The 20,733-nt window shown below is 42.4% G+C and overlaps 1 protein-coding gene across 6 annotated transcripts in view; it reads right to left on the bottom strand.

The window, feature by feature from the left end:
- The window catches only part of LOC139991680 (uncharacterized), a 51,112-nt gene that overhangs the window by 4,499 nt on the left and 25,880 nt on the right, over positions 1-20,733 (bottom strand). For 5 of the 6 annotated variants that reach the window (XM_072011945.1, XM_072011944.1, XM_072011948.1 and 2 more), the window contains 8 exons: positions 13,329-13,405; positions 7,263-10,365; positions 6,642-6,843; positions 6,209-6,322; positions 3,656-3,823; positions 2,319-2,561; positions 664-930; positions 77-391 (listed from right to left, as the gene is read on the bottom strand). In XM_072011945.1, coding sequence (XP_071868046.1) covers positions 77-391; positions 664-930; positions 2,319-2,561; positions 3,656-3,823; positions 6,209-6,322; positions 6,642-6,843; positions 7,263-10,365; positions 13,329-13,374 — 4,458 coding nt within the window. In that variant the 5' untranslated portion in view covers positions 13,375-13,405. The remainder of the gene's footprint in view (positions 1-76; positions 392-663; positions 931-2,318; positions 2,562-3,655; positions 3,824-6,208; positions 6,323-6,641; positions 6,844-7,262; positions 10,366-13,328; positions 13,406-20,733) is intronic. The other variant, XM_072011949.1, reaches the window with a different exon arrangement.

Genomic DNA, 20,733 nt, shown 5'->3' with positions numbered 1-20,733 from the left:
ACGAAAAAACACATTTTCTCGGAGTAAGCAAATTCGAAAGCAAAGTACAGGCAAGGGAGTTTAAAAAGCGAATTACCTTGTAAATGAAAGCGTATTGTTCTTTCGTCTTGACAGCTCCAGCACGATCCCGTCTGATAGTGTAAACGACCCTTGGCACGTCCACGGTCCTCGTAATCTCATATTGTCTAATTCCTAGGTCAAGAGCTATTAACGTTCCCGTACGTCCAGTGCCAGGACTACAGTGGACCACAATGGGTCCAGGGCCGCCTCTTTGGAGTGCCCTCGCCTCGAGAAGCACAGCTATTAACCCGGCACCGTCGGACTGCACACCGTTCACCGGCCACAGATACCAAATATGATACACTTCTCGGAACGTGTTCTTCTCCAAATTCTGTAAAAGTCACGTTTCGTATTAGCTTCGCCTCTAATTTTTACTTGTAGCAGTTGCATCTGTAAATGGTCGACTTCGCGATAACGACGGATCCACCGATCGACGAGTGCGTACACTACGTTGGAATTAGTTGAGCGAAGAAGTACTGCAAAATGCTGTTACATTTAAGAACCGTCAACGACCAAAACGTAAATCTTGTAAGAAGGAAATGAAAAGGAGAAAAACATAGGGAACCATTTTGTAAGTTCGTAACAGTGCTCGATGTTCCTTACGTTTAAATGAAGCGTAGAAATGGCATATTTCTCTTTGGTTTCTCTCTTTTTCAGAGTAACTTGGAAGTCACCGTATAGCCGGCGACAGTCGGTAACTTCGGAGGGTGGGATGTACTCGGTGCACTTTTCCACCCCGTTCTCCACGAGATCGGTCAGCATGATGATCACTTTGCACTGTTGCTCCCAGATCATTCTCCAGAAGTCGGTAACGGTCGACTCCATCGGTGCTTGGCAAGCGACGTAATATTTCGTTGCGTTCTTCGGTCCCTGAAAATCATTTTCCTGACTCGGTTACAACGAACAGTTACGCTCTGATGGCTGACGTAAAAATTACAATATTTATATCCGTCTCGATTTTTATCGTTTCGTGTCTACTTTAGCGTCGTTCGTCTAAGAAGGAAACTCGTAACTGTAACGCAGAATAATTACATAGGATTGGGATTAATTAGCGAGATGTTGATCAACGTTAGTTTGAAATTAGTTCTGGGATAGAATTCGCTTATTTCGAGCCGAATCGATCGCAGTTAGAATCAATTAACGGGCGCGATAATTGCGTTGCGCCTAGGATACGATATCGATCGATATTATCGATGGGGAAGGAACGGTTCGGCGCTAATTGCAAGTCCGAGAACGTTGCCCTCGGTACGTTCAATGTGCGTCAATGGCAGCATGCTGTGTAATCGCAACACGCGCAAAGTGGAAACGTTGAAAATGTTGGACCGTCTGCATCCGTTGGTTAAAGCAATTCTAACGAACTGCTTGTTATTTCTCGGAGGACCGTAAACGGTCTTTGAACGGGACGTTATGGGATAGGATGTCGAGACGACGATGAGATTTTAAGTCGCTTATAAATGGAAATCGGCCGTTTGAACGTGAAACGTTGGAATAGCCGATGAACACGGTGTCTGTACTGTTATGTAACAGTACTAACTTCTGGAAAATGATAAACAAGCAACACAAAGAGGAATAGGTGAAATAATCATAGGCAAGAGCGCGGACAACACACGTACGTACGTACATGTGTCTGGCAATATGAAATCTCATTGTGTTTTCATTCTATCTTTCAAGAACCAGTGGACTAATTGATTTAATTAGCGATATTACATTTAGAAAAATCGCCTACTTATTCTCAGAGCAACGATTAACCATCGCTTTTGTCGGTACACTGCATTTATTTAAATGCTCTAGTAGTTCGATGGAAACAGGTGTCGACGTTCGTCCTGCTTCCGCGTATTGCCGTGCTTCGAGCTTACGCAATAGTCATTCGTGTTCTTTGTAATGCATTATGCAACATCCTTTTTCTCACGCAGACAAAACGCTGCTTTAACCCTTACCCACGTACGATCAGATCGCTCGAGATACGCGACCAAGTGTTTTTATTAAGCTGATTTTCCGAGATCACGCGGATGATTTGTTCGCTAGAACAAGAATGAACGAACCGGGCGCGCGAAGTACTCGCTCGAACGAAACGAAAGAGTAGAACGAAAAGAAACGTTTCGCTGTAACGAGATTACGCTATTTCCTTCTCACCTGTGCGATAGTACCTTTGCTCGATGTACCATAGAGTCTCGTCGGCGATTGGTTTCTTTCGATCGTAAACATGAAAATCTACTTGGGAGTCAAAGTAATATTGGAACCGTGTTAAGGCAGCTTACCCGAACGTAACTGGCGTTGATGTACTCCGTAAGAGGATCGTTGTTGATTTTTTGTAGGAGCACTCTGGTCTCCGGAAGCGGTATCACATTCGCGTATCTGTTCTTCACTTCCGCCCCAGCAGGCAATTCGTCTATCTTCGCTGAGACTTGTGGAATACCGGAGAATTCCTCGTTGATTGCGTTAACGTCGTTACAGAAGGATGAAAGGGCCGCGAAGTTCAACGGGTGAGACGGAATGGCGCTCTGCAACGAGGACACGCGTTTCGTAGAAACATGATTTTCCTGTATTTTACTGCAACGTTAATCGAGTCGAGCGGAGTTTCGTCCGAGCTTTCGGATGTTCCAACTACCATTCGTTTTCATCCCCCATCTCCTCGTCAATTCCGGTGAAATTAATTTCCTTCGTTGGTTTAATCGTCTCGTCCCATTAAGAGATAAATATGCAGAAGAAAATTTAGTAATCAGCAACTAACGATTTAAGAGACGTTACATCCTCGACACTCTCCCTTCGACTCGATTAACGTTAAATGCTTGACGATACTTATTTTATTTCTTACAACGCTACTACACAGACTTTTATCCTTCGAAAGGTTTAAACGTTTGTCAAAGATTACCTGGAATAACATGCAGTGCATTATTTTCCCCTTACAAGGGTGTATGTAGTCTTCTAATCGCAACGTTTAAAATAATGCTACGTTATTTTATGATAATTCGGTGGGAAAGTACTACGGAGAGACAATTTTGTACGTGATACTTGAAGAGTTAATTTCTATTTACAAGAACGTGTTAAACGTATGCTACAAAGAAAGAAAGAAAGACACGTTTGACTAGGACACGTTAGAAAGCAAAATGCTTTTACGTGTAAAACTAGATTCGTGTGTACAAGATTAGATAATCAATTCATTTTGCTTGGATAAGAACGACTAAACTATTTCGTTTTGAAGCTTTTAAACGATGAAATTCCATTTATCCGGAAGTTTTTTTAACGAAAAAGTGGCGGAAGAAGCACGCTCGAGTAAAATATTCTCAATTTGTTCCTGTCCTACATTTCGAGTTACGACACGAGCATAAGCCTGTCTTCGTTCTGCTTGATCTACCTAATAGAAAGTTGAGTTGTAAGAAAACAAACCAGTTCGTTTTTTACCACTTTAGCGTGGGTAAGTAATTGTACCATTGGAAAGGAAAACAAAACGTTTTAAACGGAACCATTCGCATTGATATTTTTATCCGTTTGCCGTTTCGTGCAATGCGTACTTTATTTCTTAGGAAATACGTTCTTCTCCTTAACGACAAGTCGTAAAAAAAAAAAAAAAAAAAAAAAAAATAATGAAACTTACCGAATCCTCGAAAGTTGGATTCCCATAGCTTCTTTTCGAAGATCTCGTCACACCTTTGCGTCTGACGCTGTTGTAAGCGGAAACACTGTCAAGGCTGTAAGCGTCTAAAGACACTGGACGACATCGTTCGCCATAGTTAAACCTCGTTTGCCTCTTCCTCATGATAAACTGCAAATAATTTTCCACCGAATTAACACATCTGCTCTCTAAACTTCCCTGAGAAACACGATTCTATCATTTTGCAAACTAACCACTCGTGGAACAAAGCGTTCGAAAGAAGGTGATTTTAGCGACAAGTACAAAATGCACTCGAAATTTCTCGCAAGTTTCTACCGTTAGAATATGAAAACTTTTGTTCTCCAATTGTAAGCTCGCGGTTACCGAGTTTACAGTAGCCATAGCTCTCTACCAACGAATATTACGTTCACTTTGAACGAATATCGTCGAAACAATTTCCAGGGAAATTCGTAGAAAGTGCAAGAAAGAAATATCTCCGTTTAGTAACAAGTCTCGATAGAACTCGTTTTCGTTGCAGTGGCGATTGTCGCTAGTCTCGTAATTTCAAGGTTCTCCGATATCAGCAAGGATCGTGCTTCGTCTTAACATCAGACTTAGCTATACTCCTGTCGTATCTTAAAAACAATCACCGAGAAGAACGATCTGCTGTTTTAAATTATCTTTACTTCGAACGAGACATAGAAAACTGAGGAATAATATTTGCCGATTCCTCGGTGGACCTTTCTAACGTTAATTCGCATTGTTCTTTACGCGAGAAGCAAACAATCTTGAAACATCGTGCTGCAAGCTGTGTGTTTCTTCTGTCGAAACACGTTCCGACGATCGGTTTCGACATCGAAACACGCGTGAATGAAATACACGAAGCGAAAACCAATGAAGCGGTGATGGTTGCTCGGTCTAATAGCCGATTCAAGGACGAGCATCGTGTCTTTTGTAGCGAACAAGAGACGAGGTGCATCGTGTTTTTCTCGCGGTTGGAACCGCAAATGATTTTGTCCATTTTTTCTTTTTTTTTTTTTTTTTTATGAAGAATTTCACGCTCGACCGGAAACAAGTCTTTTAAATACGAAATTGAAACGCGTTTTCGCGATTTCTTTCCCCTTCCTTTGATGTTGAGCGATCGTTACATCGTAACCGATCAGTGGCAAAGTTAGATTGATATGCAATTTTCTTGTAATATTAACGAAAGTAGCACAGTTGCCCTTATTTGCCAAGACAAGATGAATTATCCTCATCTTCGTTACGCTTTCGTTGCTTTTTCTATTTTTACTTTCCCGATAATTTCATTGTGAAAAACGATTTGTTTCAATTTATCTCAAAATCGTGATTCCATCATTCGTACAGATAATTCTAATACTAATAACGATGCCACTGACTGGTAGATGATCCAAAAATCTAATTCGCTGTAGAAAGGAATATATCTTTCTCTTCGATCGCAAAGATTTCTAACAAATTTCGCGTATCAGTAGTCGTCCAGTCCGGTCCAGACGTTCAAACTTGAAACGCGTTGCAGCGAACGCATCGACGTTTAAGATTCGCGAAATTTGCATCGATACAAACGTCGAAACACGTGTTTCAAAGTATCTGATTTTTCCAACTCTAGTATTATTATCATTAACAGGGGAATTATAAAAATTAAATATCAAAGGATATCGAGGAAATTTATTTCCCAACAAATTCTATTCGATATCGTGATTTCTGCGCCGATGCGAATTAATTTTGATGCCAATTAGCCGATACAAATCTACGTACATTGCGACATGTTTCCATGAAAGCTAGTCATCGATGTACGCGTAGCAACGTGTTTCAACGTGTAGGAACTTTTTTTAAACAATTAAAAAAAAAAAAAAAACGCTGTATCTTTGCGTGAAAAAGCGGGACGAACACGAACGTAGAAGTACAAACACTCACACGCACACGCACATGTATTTATCATTAGATGTTACGTACACTGGAAGTAAATCACAAGTATGGACGGATGAATACGTAACACGATGCGAAATGAGCTTAATGCAAGCACGAGGAGGCCTTTTTCAGAGAGTATAGATCTTTGCTGACCTGCGTAACTGGGAATCTCGTTTCATTAGTCTCTTTTCTTGAATCATACTTTTTCGTGCGAGTGGTGCCAGCCGATAAGCGTGCGACGAATGATAACAAAGTTTCGCGTTCTTTGACTCGCGAACGTATCGACGAGATAATCATCGATCCGACGTGATCGTAAAGGAATGACTCGGTTTTCGGTGAACAGGATATTCATCCGTCCGAAAGTGACGGCAGATCGTACAGTACGATACAGAACGAGAGTGTTTAACAAGCAAAATGAAAAAAGCTACTTGTTCGTTAATTATCGTTAATTATCTCGAATTAGAAAAAATTTCAGAAACAAAGGAGATTTGGCCGTGTCGTAATCGACGAGGCGTGAATATCTCCATAGAATTCGAATATATCATCGAATATTCGAATGAAAAGCAGAGTGCGTATTATTTATCTTCGACGAAAGTAAAAAATATTGATGAATAAAAAAAAAATCGTTACCAGAAGACCGGTGAGAAGAACCAGGCAAATCAAGGCAACCGAGGAGACCACGACGACCGCTATCGCGTTTCCGGAATCTGGACCCTTTTCCTGTACCAGAAGAAATCTGTGTATCTGAAAAGAGTGGGTCAATCGGCGGAACACGTTAACTAAATTGTATTATGAACATGGGTTAATTATCTACAATGTGATGCTCGACACTGAACTCTAATTTTGTTCGCTTTCGATCAAGAAGACAAGTATTATCTGTATTTATACAAGTAGAAATAAAATTACGACGTTCAAATATAAAATCACAAGGCTTAGAATCGTTTTTGTAAGAAAATATTAAGATTTTGACTCTATATGAATTATCAACGACAGATATATGCAAGGACACATTGTAAAATTTTGTCGACAGATTTCTTATGGCTACAAATGACGATAAACTCACGGTAATCGGGAACTTGACGTGGTCCCGCGAATTCTCGTACAAACTGGGCAACATTTTCGTCATGGTGCTGTCGAACTTGCCAGCTTCGTCGACGACGTAAATCAAGATTGTCATCATGGGCATGTCGGACGACGATGGCGTAGTATTCGGTGGCTCCTGACACGGATTTTGATGGAAAATAATCTGTTTGTCGGATATCGGCCTGTAACGGGAGACGACGAAGATACTATCTGTTAAACGTTAAACATATACCAGCGACGTCGAGAGGAAATTATAACGTGTATTAACCTCAAAGCAACGCACGGTTCCGGAAACTCTCGGCTACGTGCCGCTGGTTATCGTGAGATTTACTTTAGACCCACGGTACTGCGACTTTCTTTATAAATAAATTTACTCTATATCGAGATACCGATGAAAATCGACTAGGTCAGGTACTTTCTAAGCTCCGAGTCTCCCTATTCGACAAATTTATTTACTCCACACGTGCACTCGATTCGTTGCTTCGTGACAGTTTCGCGCGTAATTTTTCCTTGCGATGATAAAAAATTGACAAATTTATTCGACGGTGGGACAGCTCTTTCCTTATCGAATAAATAACGAGGAAAAAATTGCAACACTCACTTGTTCATCCCGGACGTCAAAATGTTCGCCAGGGTGTGCCTCAGTTTGTCCATTTGTGGACACACGTCGAACCAGGTGCCTTCCACGTCGATTCGAACTAGCGACGTGATCTCCTCCTGATCGGGTAACACCGTCGCGTCGTGCGCCGTGACCGACGGTATGTCGGAAACGGTTGCCGGGCTCGTGCTACTCGAAACCGGGGTCCTTGGCTCGAGACCGATCGGGACAAAGGGGCTGGAAGTAGCCACTCGCGTGGCATCTGTCGTGTAAACGTTCGGTATCGACGTGAATTCCAAGGGAGACTCGGTAACGTTCGCCATGAAATAGGAATCCTTGGAATCCTTTGAAATCGTCTGTTCCGTTCTAATCGTGGTCGTCGCGACATTCTCTTCGCTCGTGGTGCTCCAAGAATCCGTCGCGTCTATCGTTTTCTCAACTTCGTCCAGGTTGGTCGAGCTGCTGTCGGTTTCCTCGTCGACGAAACTCGGCCGAGTCGTAAACTCGTCCTTAGACTGTATCGTTTGGCTCGGTATCGACGTAGGAACGATCGTCCGGTCCGTCATTGGATTATTCGTGGCAGGAATTTCAGTCTCGCTGATCGACGATATATTCTCCGTGGTCGATTCGTTGCTCGCTGTCGTGGTGCCTTCGTTGGGCGTATTTTTTGCGAGTAAATCCTTAACCGTAGGCACGACGGAAGTTTCGTTTGGTAAATCGCGTCCCTTGGGTGGTTCCTCGGTAACGTTCCGCCAGAGAAAAGTGGTGGAGTCGGACAGGCCAACGAACTCGAACTCGACGCTGGTAGTGGTAGGAACGAAAGTTTCCTCGGGGCTGAGAGTGCCACTTACACCGGAAGGGATTTCGTTGGTTCCGTTAGCGTCCGAGACGCTAGTGGGTGGTTCGGTGACGTTCCCTACGGAAGTTTCCTCGATGGTGGTCGTGGGCAAGACGGTGTCACTGTCCGTTGCTACTTTGACGGTGCTCGTGTCCGTGGGTGAAGTGGGGAATATCGGCAAGCTCTCGTCAGAAAAATTCCCTTTGATCGGTGGATACTCGGTGGAGAGCTCGGTGGCGTTGAGCGTGGATCGTATCAGCAGAGAACCAGCTACGTTCGTCTGTACGTCCGCGTTCGAGAGCATTCCAAAGTCCGTTTGCGGTTCGACGGGTTCCGTTGTTAAAGGTGTGGGCGTTGTCCGAACCGTAATCTCCTGCAAGGAGGCCTCGTAGGTCCGTTTATCGCCACTCTCGGGCTTCACGCTGACTTCCGTTATCCCGTTTCCAGTCACATCGACGTTCCCCATCCCAGAGGTCTCGCGGCTCTCAGCCCATCGAGAAACGTCATTTCCCGCGCTCGTCGATTTTTCTTCGCTCTCGTCGATGTCCTTCTGTTCGCTTGATTTCTCGACCACGGTCTGATTCGTCGGTCTAGTTTCCTCTGATCTAACCAGAGGCGCGGTCGTTATTTGAACGGACGGGCGTACCTCCGTGCTCGAGATGGTCGATGATTCGTTGCTTACTTTCTCGTAATAGGTCGGCTTAAACTGCTGGATGCTATTCTCCAACACGTCCGAACCTTCGGTTACGACGAACTTTTCTTCCGACTGTCCCTTGCCGATCGTGTTCTCCAAAGCAGAAGCTTCTTCCGTGGTGACGTCCAGCTGGTTACTGGCGTTACGAAGCGACTCTTTAGGCGACTTCGTGTAAGGATAGGGTTTCTGGTCCGCGAACCTGTCAGTGGCGTTCTTCTTCGCGACGATCGTTCTCTTCGAGCTTGCAGATTCGAACGCTATAGTTCTTCCTCTGGGAACCGGACTGGAGATTCCTTGAACCCCGGAAGATTCTTCGCTCGTCCTTTCGGTGGTAAGCCGCGCCAATTTCTCCTGATTTTTTCCCTCTATTTCCTGCTGTTTCTCGTGACTGGTCTCGTTAGCGTTCGCAGAATCGCGCAAAAAGTCCTCGTCCCGATTCGACGTTCGATTTAATTCGTTGGCAAGGCCGGCGTCCTTCGACGTCGAGTTTTGGGATTGTCGATCGATAAACCGCTGGATCACGGGCTGAGTCACGTTCCCGACGACCTCCACTTCCTCCTTCGGATGCCGCGACTCGTGAGTCACCGGAATCTCCTCGGTGATAAAATTTGTCGCGTTTTCGAGAGGCGTCCATTTGTCAACCGTGTCGGTCTCCACGCTCTTCTCCGTCGAGATTTTCGAACGATGGCTGTAGTTGACGTACGTGTCATTGATCAACGAGACGGACACGTCCTCCTCTTTTCTCTCGTCGGCCTCCTTCAAGTCCGGAACTTCCGAGTTCTTCACCGGACTCTCCGCTTTTTTCTTCCTCTGCTGAATCTCTTCGAGGAAACGAACTTTTTCCGGAGCTGACTCGTTCTCAGGGTTGAACGTTTCTGATTTTAGCCCGGAATCCGTGCTCGCCTCTTTCGAGGAACTCGCCGCTTCTTCCTTCGTGTCTGTCACGCGTTCCTCTTTCAGCTCCAAGCCATCTTCCGAGGATTTCTTAGTTTCTCTTGGTTCCTGCCTCGAGGTATCGTTGGAACGTTCAACGAGCTCGGAACTTTTGTTCTTCGTCTCGTCGACTTTCGATTCCTCTAGCGCTGGTTTCGCGGTTACCGTGGTCAAACCGTTGGTTCTGGATAGCCTGTAAGCGTCCTCGGATATCGTTTTCGTGCTAGAACTCTTCCCAGAAGTTCCATAGACGATTTCCTCGAGCTTGGATCCGCTGTTGGCTGAATCTACGGTCGATAATCTGTCGACTTGATCGCGCGACCTGATTCCTTGCAACTCGGTATCCTCGTCGATCGGCATTGCCACTTTCTCCTTGTCCACCGTTTTGGCATCTTTTACGAGCTTATCGTCTACCGTTTCGAAACCTCTTTCGGTCGAGTTGTACGGACCGACGGCTTCGTTTCTCGTCTCTGCTAAGAGAAACTCTGACTCGTCCCTCGATGGTATTTTATTTAAGATCGTCTTGTTCTGTTCGAATATCGATGTTTCCGATACGTCGGGGGTGAGCAGCTTCTCCGAACTCGACGGTGGGTCTTTCGTCGCGTCCACGGCGACCGTGCTGAAGAGTAGCAACAAAACACCTGAAACACATATCGGTTAATACCGGACGATCAGTTTTAAATTGTTTGGAAATTGTCGAGAATGTTTGTAACTTTAAAATATGTAGATCGCGTTTTAAAATCGAAGCCATTGATTTATACAGCGTTAGGTATCGAGGTTACAAACGAGATAATACCAAAATAAAAAAAGAATTACACCAGATCAGATATTCTGCCACTGCATCGTCTATGGAGATTTCCAAATATTCGCGTAAACCGGACTATTTTGTTATTAAACAGTGGTATTTAATTTTCATATTCGTGTTATCTACAGCAATTACGTAAATCAAACTAGTAGCGTGCTGCAGTGTACAAGTACGCATATGTGTGACTGTGATTACAATCACGCTTATGGTTACCGTAGTTGAATTAAACGGGATAAACAGGAACTACAGTAAAATAATAACAAACCGAATGGAACTGGAAGATAAGAGCTTGCGCGTATATTTCGTGTAAACCTTCGCTTAAACTGTCTTAAATCTTCGCAGCAGATATATTTAAGCGATTAGTAACATCGTTAGGTATTCTTCGACAAAACGTGTTTCTCTGTTAAGTGGTTCTCTGCGAGGTATATCGAAGTTTACGCCAACATTACACGTGATTATATTATCTTCTTTCTTAAACGAAATACCGTTTGTTACGATAAAGACCAGATGTTTTAATAACAATATTAAGAGCAGAATGAGAATGTATATTTTTGACTTATTCAGAGTTATTCACGATGTTACTATTACTTTACTTTTAGATTTACGAACATTGGGAAAATTGCTGGCAAAATCATAAACTCTAGGTTCCACGCAGTCAAACGTTTAACGGATAAATTATTTTTTAAAGAGAACCATAAACGAAGACATTGCCACGAGTTCGTTTCAAGAGCGACTGGATTCTACGGTCGATAATTCTAGTTAAGTATACGTCGAGTTAATTGCTATGAAATTATCGACCGTTAAGGGTTAATCGTAACTTTATCTTGAATCCAATGAACGAGGGGTTGATTGCTGAATCGGTGAACCGTGAACAGTGTCGCGGACGATCGACGTATCGGCGATGAACACGTGCAAACGCCGAGCCGAGCGATGGATATTGACAACGGTGACTGGTTCTCACAGTGAGTTGAAATAAAAATGACCGTGGAGAGCGTGGACGAAGCTCTTAATGGATCTAAAAACCGGTTGGCCGGGAATTGCTCAGCCAGCCATCGAGAAACGATTCATGAACCTCTATGATGTAGTTTGCCGCGCATTCTACGCTACGACGGATGGAAAAATGTGTATGCAACGCGGTGTGTATGTTCGCGTGCCTCTGAATGTTAAACAGACCACGGGATTATGCAGAAGATTTAAGTATGCGCACCTGACCTCTACCGATGTGGACAGGTTACGTGAAAATGTGTACATGGGCGGGTACGATTACGAGGTTTCTGTCGCGGGTTTCAATCGTGTTCGATAGCGTTCTTTCAGCATCCCTTTCAGCAAGACGATCGAGTGTTGCGCGGTTATAGTCGTAGAAGTAATTCTATCGCTTCTGTGAATTCCAGCTTGAAACTTGCTTCCAACGGAGGAGCGAATAACGAATGAAGTGTGAAATAGCAATGAAATTAGAAAATGTCGAGGTATATTCTACGGTAGTTGGCTAGTTCGATGCTTTGGAAACTCGCGATTAACAAGCAATGAGACGGAATGAAGTAAAATAAATTAAAGGTTACTCGCACAGAGATAATTATATTCCAATTATACGCACAACACTGGTGAATTGGTTATCTCTCGATTGGACCAAATCGCTTTTGGCAATTAGAAATTAGAATATTTGGATATTAGAAACACTGCCTTTGTCGGTGAACGTTCTTCGAAACGGTCCAAAAATCGTTCTAACGCAAGCATCGAACCACGCGCTTTCTAATTCTTTAACTGATTCGATTCTCGTTTTGCATTCTTCGCGGAGTCATCAGTTTGGAACGGATCATCCGGTAATAATACGGATTCGGCTGGAAACACCGAAAGGAAACTTTCGATTTCGATTTGTACACAATGAACGGATATAGGAGACTTTCGATTTCGACACCATTATTTCTTTTTCACGTCGATCCCGCGATCAACTTATTAATCGGTGATTACTTTCGTGTAACTTTCCCTTATACGTACGTATAATTCCCTATCGATAGCCAGCCACGTTTTCAAAAATTGCTCGTTTCAATCTTTGAGAACGCGAAATAAACTCACCGGAGACCTGGAGGAAAGTTGAACGACGTGGCTTGGTTCGAGAGCAACGGTAAATTCGTATTGTCAAGGCAAGTGTTACGGTTTCAGCCCGCAGTCCGGCACGGCATGGCGATTCTAACAGTACTTGATGGCCGAGCAGCGTGGTTCGTGCAGTCGCCCTCGTTTGTCAGCCTTTACGCGATGCAACAGGATGCATTCGAGCGATTCGATTCTCGGTCCAACGGAAACACGGATCGTGCAGTTACGCGCGCGTGAAAGTTATGACGAAATCCTTGCTGCGCGACCATTTATTTCTCAATCGTGACAGATACGCTCTCGCGGAGCTTCGTAGAAAGCGCTAGATTGAGAAAAATCACCGAGGTTAATGAAATTTTGATATTGCGGGAGAATCGTTTCGGATAGAACGCCGTACGTGCTTGGCTGTGGTTCCATCGCATAGAAATAACAATCTCAAATTGGTAATACAGATAAATTACCTGTGTGGTCTGTGTACGTTTCTGTTCGCTTATATTCTATCGCACTCCACACGAATTAGATCTTGTGCAGCGTGTCGATGACTTTTTTTTAGTATCAGAACTATCGACAAACGTAGCGTAAAACTCATACCAAAGATATTAAAATGGCAGGTAATGGGAAAGGTACGCAATGCAAGTGCACGTTATGCGTTTACCGGTTAATGAATTACGCAAATCGACCGATCGATTCGGCTTTGCTACGTATCCTTACCTGTGCATACTCTTAACACGAGTGGCACTCTTCTTCTTCCAGTCATCTCCACCGTTCGTTAGACCTCCTCGCGGAATCTGCAACGAAAATTACAGTTCGATTTACACCTACTTGCAAACGACGTTTTACCTTCTGTATTATTTATCCTAGCAATTAGAGGATAGCGTGCTACCCGTTACATACTCATTTTCGATAACACGTCGAGTAAAAAGCCGAGAAGCGTTTAAGATCCTACATTGAAATTTTACTGAATGTTAATGATAGGAAACGATCCAAGTGGAAACATTATATCGCGAAGGACGATTAAATTCTCCGCTCGCTTCTGCTCAAAATGCCTCGCAGTTTATAGTTTCGTTGATAACTATCCAATCAATGATAACGAAGATGAACGCTTTGTGGTTTCTCGTACCGGTAGCTCTGTGGTTTCCGGCAAAAGTGGCGTGATTTCAATCTCGCAGAATGCTTACTGCAACAAATTGAATTCTAAACGTTCTAGAGGAACAAAAAGATTCGTGTGAATGACTAGCGAATGCATGTTCTAGAGCATTCGGCAACGATCGATAAGACCGATTCGTGAGATAAAGCGTGAAATAAAATCTGACAGACCCAAAATCAGCAGCGATGCAAATTTTCGTCGCGATTTCCATGAAAATCGTCGGTAAAAAAAAAAAAAAAAAAAAAGAGAGAGAGAATAGTTGCAGTGGAACGCAATGTCGGAAGTAAAATTCGAGCGGAACTTCTATCTCGTGTTTCGCATCGACCGTGTCTCGTTCGTCGAAGTTCCAAAGCTTCTATAGTCGAACCTTCTCTAATTCGACGTCGCAATTAGGATAACCAGACGTCGTTGTATTCGTTACACAAATCCGATGTCCCTCCGACTATCGATTTATAAATCGTCGTGTCCGTGTCACTGCCACTCATTGTCATTGACCAAATGATCGCCAGACCCTCCTACCGACGGCGCGTGCGGCGGCTCCGGTCTGATCACGCCGTCACTTTCTACTTACACGCTATCGTTTCTGACGCTCGTACTGCATTTGCGTTTGCAAAGATTCATTTTTAAGCGCTGCACATGGTGAGGCGGTAATCGTAATACAACCGGGCAGCGATTGATTTCACCTAAAAAAATAAGTCGAAAATGTGGAATACAATTTTTCTACGACGCTTCGCGTTTCTGAAAAAGTCCGGTTTGAAAATTTGTCAAGTATACTTCAAATTGGCTGGACGCCGCCGACTAGGTAAGAAGAAACGATCGGTTACAGTTTAATTAAGAAGCTTTTAAATTGATCTTTCCCGATAATGAAGCATTTTACGAAAAAATTTCGACTTATTTTCAAACGTAGTTTAAAACGAGATTGACAAAATTTCGGTATACTTGTCAAATATTCAAAGTCGATTTCCTGGAAAACGAAGTCCCTGCCTGACCGTCCTACGATAATCGCATCATCTTGCGTGCAAAGAAATCTGCGCTATTCCTTTGCCTCGGTATCTTTTCTATGAAACAAGATAAGTAAAACGACAGTTATAGTTAAAGTTTAGGGACATACCTCGGAGACGAGAATGTTCGTACGACTTCGGGGATCTATTGTCTCTTTGAAGATAAAACTCGAGCGAAATGTGGGAGGAAAAAGAGAAGGAACGCGGATACGTGTGACCTGGTTCGCGACACGATTCACCTCGCTGGCTTTAATCTATATACAGTTGAAGAACCAGCTGGAATGTTTTATAGAAACATCTGGCGATCGTGCGACGAGTTTCCGCCCGATTTCGACTTTACATTCCGGCGCATAAACTTCGGTAAAAGAAATTTTTGTTAAAGGCTTATACTTGGCAACGTTAGAGTATTAGAGATCGAATTCGAGCAGATCTGAGAATATTTCGTGGTAGCTCGGACGGAGGTAAAGTTTCGAAGCGACGCTGATTAGGCAGGAAATGCGGAATCATCCGGAGAAACGTCGTGAAAATTGTCCGCTTCCTACGTTTGATTTTATTTATTCGCCGTATGTTTCGAAGGCAGCCAGACCGTTCGCGTCATAAGTCTTGACTTTCTTTTTCTTCCTAGTTCGTTCTAGCACTCGACGCTAGGTACTCGTCTCGACATCGGAGCTTCTTTTAATTCTCAACGCGGTCGTTTTAACTTTCCTTCGTTTTTTCCCTCATTATTTTCCTACCTTTAGCCCTAAGACTTTTATGCTCTCAATAAGTTTCTCATATTTCCGTTAGGATGCGGTACACGCTGCTCCGTTTACTGCAAATATTAAGCAAAATTTCTCGATTACGAGCGAACGATATATGCGATAAGACTACGTAAACGTAAATTTCCAGCTTCGTTTCTGTAGCGTCGCATGAAAAACGCCTGCCTGAAGTACGGTTAATTGGCATTACAAGACACATGCATACTACCGTACGTGAATGAAGCGGCACACACGTGGACGTGTACTATACCACGAACAATCCAGTTTCTTTGCCCTCGCCGACCCGTATCTGTCCTCCCACACACGAGATCGTTACTAATTAAGAATTCGTGAATTCAGCCATGCCACGACGACCAACAATAAGGACACTGTGAATTTAAAAGAAAAAATGATGTCAGTCTGAAGAGCTAATTATATTCTATGGCGGTTAGCTACTTAAGGCTATGGACGATTTTGTCGCAAATAAATATCCCATCAAATACGACTACGCATACACATATCAAATTGCAAAATGTCGTTTCTTCAGATATAGGTATAGTACTTTGATCTCGATATTTTACACCTGTAGTTTGCACCTGACACGAGATTCCGCTGAATCGTGATAGATACGGTTAGTTATCGAGATCATAGGATTTATGACACGGACGCCAAACTAGGCTATTTTCGAGGAAAACGTTAATCAATACTTTACAGAAGACTGTTCGAACCAGATGTCAGGGCCTAGAAATGGCTTTATGGTCGCGGAGTGTCAGCATTTCTGGGTACTATACGAACGACTGGGCTGGTCTTGGCGTTTGCACCCTCGGTAACGATGGACGTGTCATAAACCCTTGAAACCGCGCACCAGTTCGTAAACACGAAAGCCGTTTCTCCTTCGACCTAGACACTCCATTTGTGCTACCGTCTTACTAGATTTTCGGTCGTTCCGTAAGAACCTAGTCAAACGTGAATTGTTAATTTTTAATAGATTTGTTCTTTAGCGTGGATAGCAATTGGTTGGTAATAGAAAATTTAGCAAATGGTATCGACCGGTCAAGTTCAGACCTGGAAGAAACGACATTTCATACGCGGGTCTTTCCTTGAGACGAAAGATCGTCTAAAATATGAATTGTTTCCAAACTAAACGATTCTGAACATTTTCTGGGGCCAATGAATGATTCTCGGTGTAAATATTTAAACAGCGAGTGCACGATGGAATGCAATTAAGAATCGGTTAATTAGAGTACATTTACAGACAGTGAACGCAATGGGAGCACGTGTATACGTCGATACAGTGTATGCGTCGAAAGCTTTCGCACCGTCGTCCGTATCGTTTATACCTGATGACACGATACTAAATGGAATGTGAACCATTCGACGTTTCGTCATTCGACATTTGTCACACTCTTCCTTTTCTTTTCCCTTTTTCCTTATTTCATTGGATTCTGCGTTTCTTTTGTCGCTCCGGGGACAATCAAGTTTTACCAAGTGTCAGGAATGCTACGAATTCCTGACGTTTGAACGTTTCCACTAACTGTTTCTCCTTTACCTTAAATAAATTAGGTAATTTTGTATCATTCGAATAATTCCACTATCGGCTATAGTATTTGATAGAACATCAACCGGTTCTTATAAGATTTAGCCTTGTTTTCAATGTTTCTAGGTATATACCGTCGATTCTTGAACCTTTTCGTTTCCAAAATTACAGCGAAATAAAAATTGCTGGTGTTTTCTAGCATATTTTGTAGCGGGGAATGATTCATACGCACTCAAGCTACATCCTCAATGTACCTCGTAGGAATCATTTAGACGGTCGTTCAAAGGAGGTCGACCTCGAGATATGTCAATTAAATTAATACAAGTTAGACCGGCCGGGGAACGAGCTCTCATTTCGTGCGACGTTCTCTCGTACGAAGAATTTTATTTGCCTTCTTGATCTGACAAACAAGATCACTTTTCATTTGGACACATTTCTTCATTACGCTACACGACGTATATTTCACAATTTGTGACCCGTGTATCTCGGCGCTCGTTCCACTCTTAAATTGGTTGATTATGCTACGCCTAAGTAACGCAGACGCCAAATTTATTTGTTATTTTATGCTCATCTCATTTCATTTCATTTGAAGAACATACGAAAGCCAGGCTCGAGTAATTTATGATACGCGTATCAAACGAAATGAAAGCAACAGAATTGCTAATAAAGCACGATTATCTTTTATTCCTTTTTTTTTTTTTTTAATGGATTGAAAATACTCGCTACCTGCTACGGTATATCTTTTTATCGTTTTCGTTTGAAATTCAAACTCTCGTTAACTTATTACGTTATTATATTATATCTTCATAATTAAATTTGTATTATACATTGGTTGCACACTTGCTACGTTAACAGATAAAATCTTCTCGCTATATGGAACACTTCATTATGTAAATTAAAAACGCTCTTCGTATTTTATGTCTCAGCAAGTATCCACTGATTCAGTATCTTTTAATTTTCCTCTTAACGGTGTTTTCCTTCGTAGATGGATGTTACAAGTCCTTCGAGCGCAGTTATTAATAAAGATATATCGATAAACATTATCGTTAATGAAAATATTCCTCGTATTATGGAAAGATAGAAACAAAAGCTAGAGAGAAAATAACGTTCTCGTATCGTCTCTTATTTTAGTCGAACGTTTACGTTTTTCGTGGAAGTTTAGAAAGTGCATTTTTCGTAACACGACTCATATTTTTGACCAAGATATAGCATTCGGTGTTTCCGGCCAACTTTTTTCATTTCGGCCAGCTGTAGTTGCACAGTCGTCATTGTATCGGATAACTGTTCGATCGGCGTGCTTGTGAGAACTCTCGACTTAGAAGCAGCGCGTTAAAAGCTGCCTTTTCCGCCTCCGCCCTTTCACTTTCGCGCTCTTTGTCCTCGCCGATTGGATTGCTCTTCTCACGATGATAGAAAAAACCATTGCATTCTGAGCGTGCCATTCACTGCCGGAGAATTGGGCCATAGTGTCATTTATTTCGCAGCATCTTTACGAGAAATGCGAGCCTAGTTTCGCGTGTCTCTTGCTCTCTAATTTTACATCTAACGAAACTTATTTCTCTTATTTTACAACTCGTTTCATTTACGAAGAAGCTTCGTAATTATATAGGAAACGCAACGTCTGTCGTTAATAAATTCTATACGTCATTTATTCTAGAATACCAGTGACCGTATTGAATTAAAATACGACGACGTTGAAAATGTTTTGCAAGGAATTGCAACGTCTGTTTAACATTTTTTTTCTCTTTTAATTATTTTTCCCAATTTGTTCGCAGCGATTCGTTTTTTCAATTATACAAAACGTTTCTATTTATATCCATGAAATTGCAACGCACGAGATACGAAGCAAGCGGTTCGCGTGATTAAAAGAGAGAAATATATCGGTTTTCAATTAGCTCGAAAAATATTGTTCGTAATACGCACGGCGTGTCTGTTTTTCTTCATTCTGCGTCGAACGGCATATCCACGCAGCGAATAGAATTTTTCCACGGTCGGGCTGAATTTCATCGCCAGATCACAAAATTCAGCAGCTCGAACCGATAAATTAACCGAATGCATTTTGAGTAGACATCGAATAATAAACAAATGGAGAATTTCCAATCGATATGAATTCTACTCTGATGAGCGTGTATCGTGTCGCATCACGCAGAAATGGAATTCTATGGAATTGAAACAGAGCGTCGTTCCTCCGAACGAATTCGACGATGATAATTAAAACGCGATGTGATCAAGGAGGCTTATTAACCGAGATACGGATCACGATTCACAGAAATTAATAGCGAACGAACAAAGAATTCTCTATACGAAACATATGATCTATTGAAGGAAATAAGGAATAGCATGCACGAACGATATGAATATATCAACAACAATATTATCATCGTTATTAGGTATACTTCGTCTAACGAACAGGTCGCGATATAATTGTTGCACACGGCTATCAAAATCAGTACAGACATCTGAAACAACGAATCACGCGTGTACAATGACGTCTCGTGAAACACGTGTCACCGTGATCGCATCTCGTCCTTCTTTTAACTCTACTTAATTATACGCCTCTCTTACTGTCGCGATACGAGATAATGCCCTAACGTTGAGCCACTATTTTCTAATCATTCTTCCACGAGAATTTATCGAATAAGCAAATTTCAGCTCCCATGTTTTACAAATAATAGCGTTCGTTGTTCGGAACGCGCAGAAGAAACCATAATAGTCTGCGTGTGAAACTTTGATAGCGCGATTGAATAATTTTTATGAAATCCAATCGATTCAAAATGAATCTTATAGTTTTACTTTTAATGCCGACCGCTTATATAAATAAAGCAATCTAGGTACAAGATAATGTTAATTAATTTCAGTTACACGTTTCGAGAATATCGCAACGCTTCGCGAATCCGAAACGGTGTACGATAACATAGAAGGCAATTAAATAACAAATGACGGACGATGACCACGCTAGCACGAATAAGGATGAACAACAGTTACGAGTTCGTTCTCTACAGGTTTACGAGAAAGAAGTGCACGGTAGAACGGAGTGCAATTCAATTCGTTACAAAGCGAGGCGAGCTTTATTTGCCGTGAAACGTTTCCAATTTGTCGCTGATGAATTTGTTTTTTAGTACTTATGGTAAAGTGCGTGGCCATTTTATCGCGCTTGATTCTCCCTGCGGAACACGTCGCCGCGTTTTCACTTAATTAAATTTATCCATCGCTGCCGCCTTAAAAAAAAAAAAGGAAAATAACGTGCCAATTCCATTTCGTTGTCTCGACAAACGATACGAACGCGTCAGACATATCTGTTTTATTCGCCGTTCTGTTTCATATTATCGATTCAACGTGCGGAAGTTTCGGAACGCGGAGCCAGACGATCGGTAAAACCATTGTAAAAAAAAATTGTTATAAAATCAGAACGAAATTAGTAGTTCGCGTGATTCTAGCACCAGTTAGCGGATTAATGACCGTGATGCTATTTTTTGATCCGTACTTTTCCGCAGAAAGTTTCTCGTTCTAATAAACCGGTTTACTTCGATCTTCTTTGAATATGCACAACTCTCTCCGATACACTCTTTTCATTCAGTTTTAATAGACAATAAACTTGGTCATAGACTATAGGAAGCAAGAGAGAAACAAATTCGACAATTCTTAATTCTCAGTCATTGCTCTTTCCAAACCCGTGACGAATCCCTTCGAAAAG

This window comes from Bombus fervidus, chromosome 10 (assembly GCF_041682495.2).
Source record: "Bombus fervidus isolate BK054 chromosome 10, iyBomFerv1, whole genome shotgun sequence".
NCBI classification, from domain to species: domain Eukaryota; kingdom Metazoa; phylum Arthropoda; class Insecta; order Hymenoptera; family Apidae; genus Bombus; species Bombus fervidus.
Note: the sequence above shows the minus strand (reverse complement) of the source record. Positions and strands in the feature narration are given on the sequence as shown.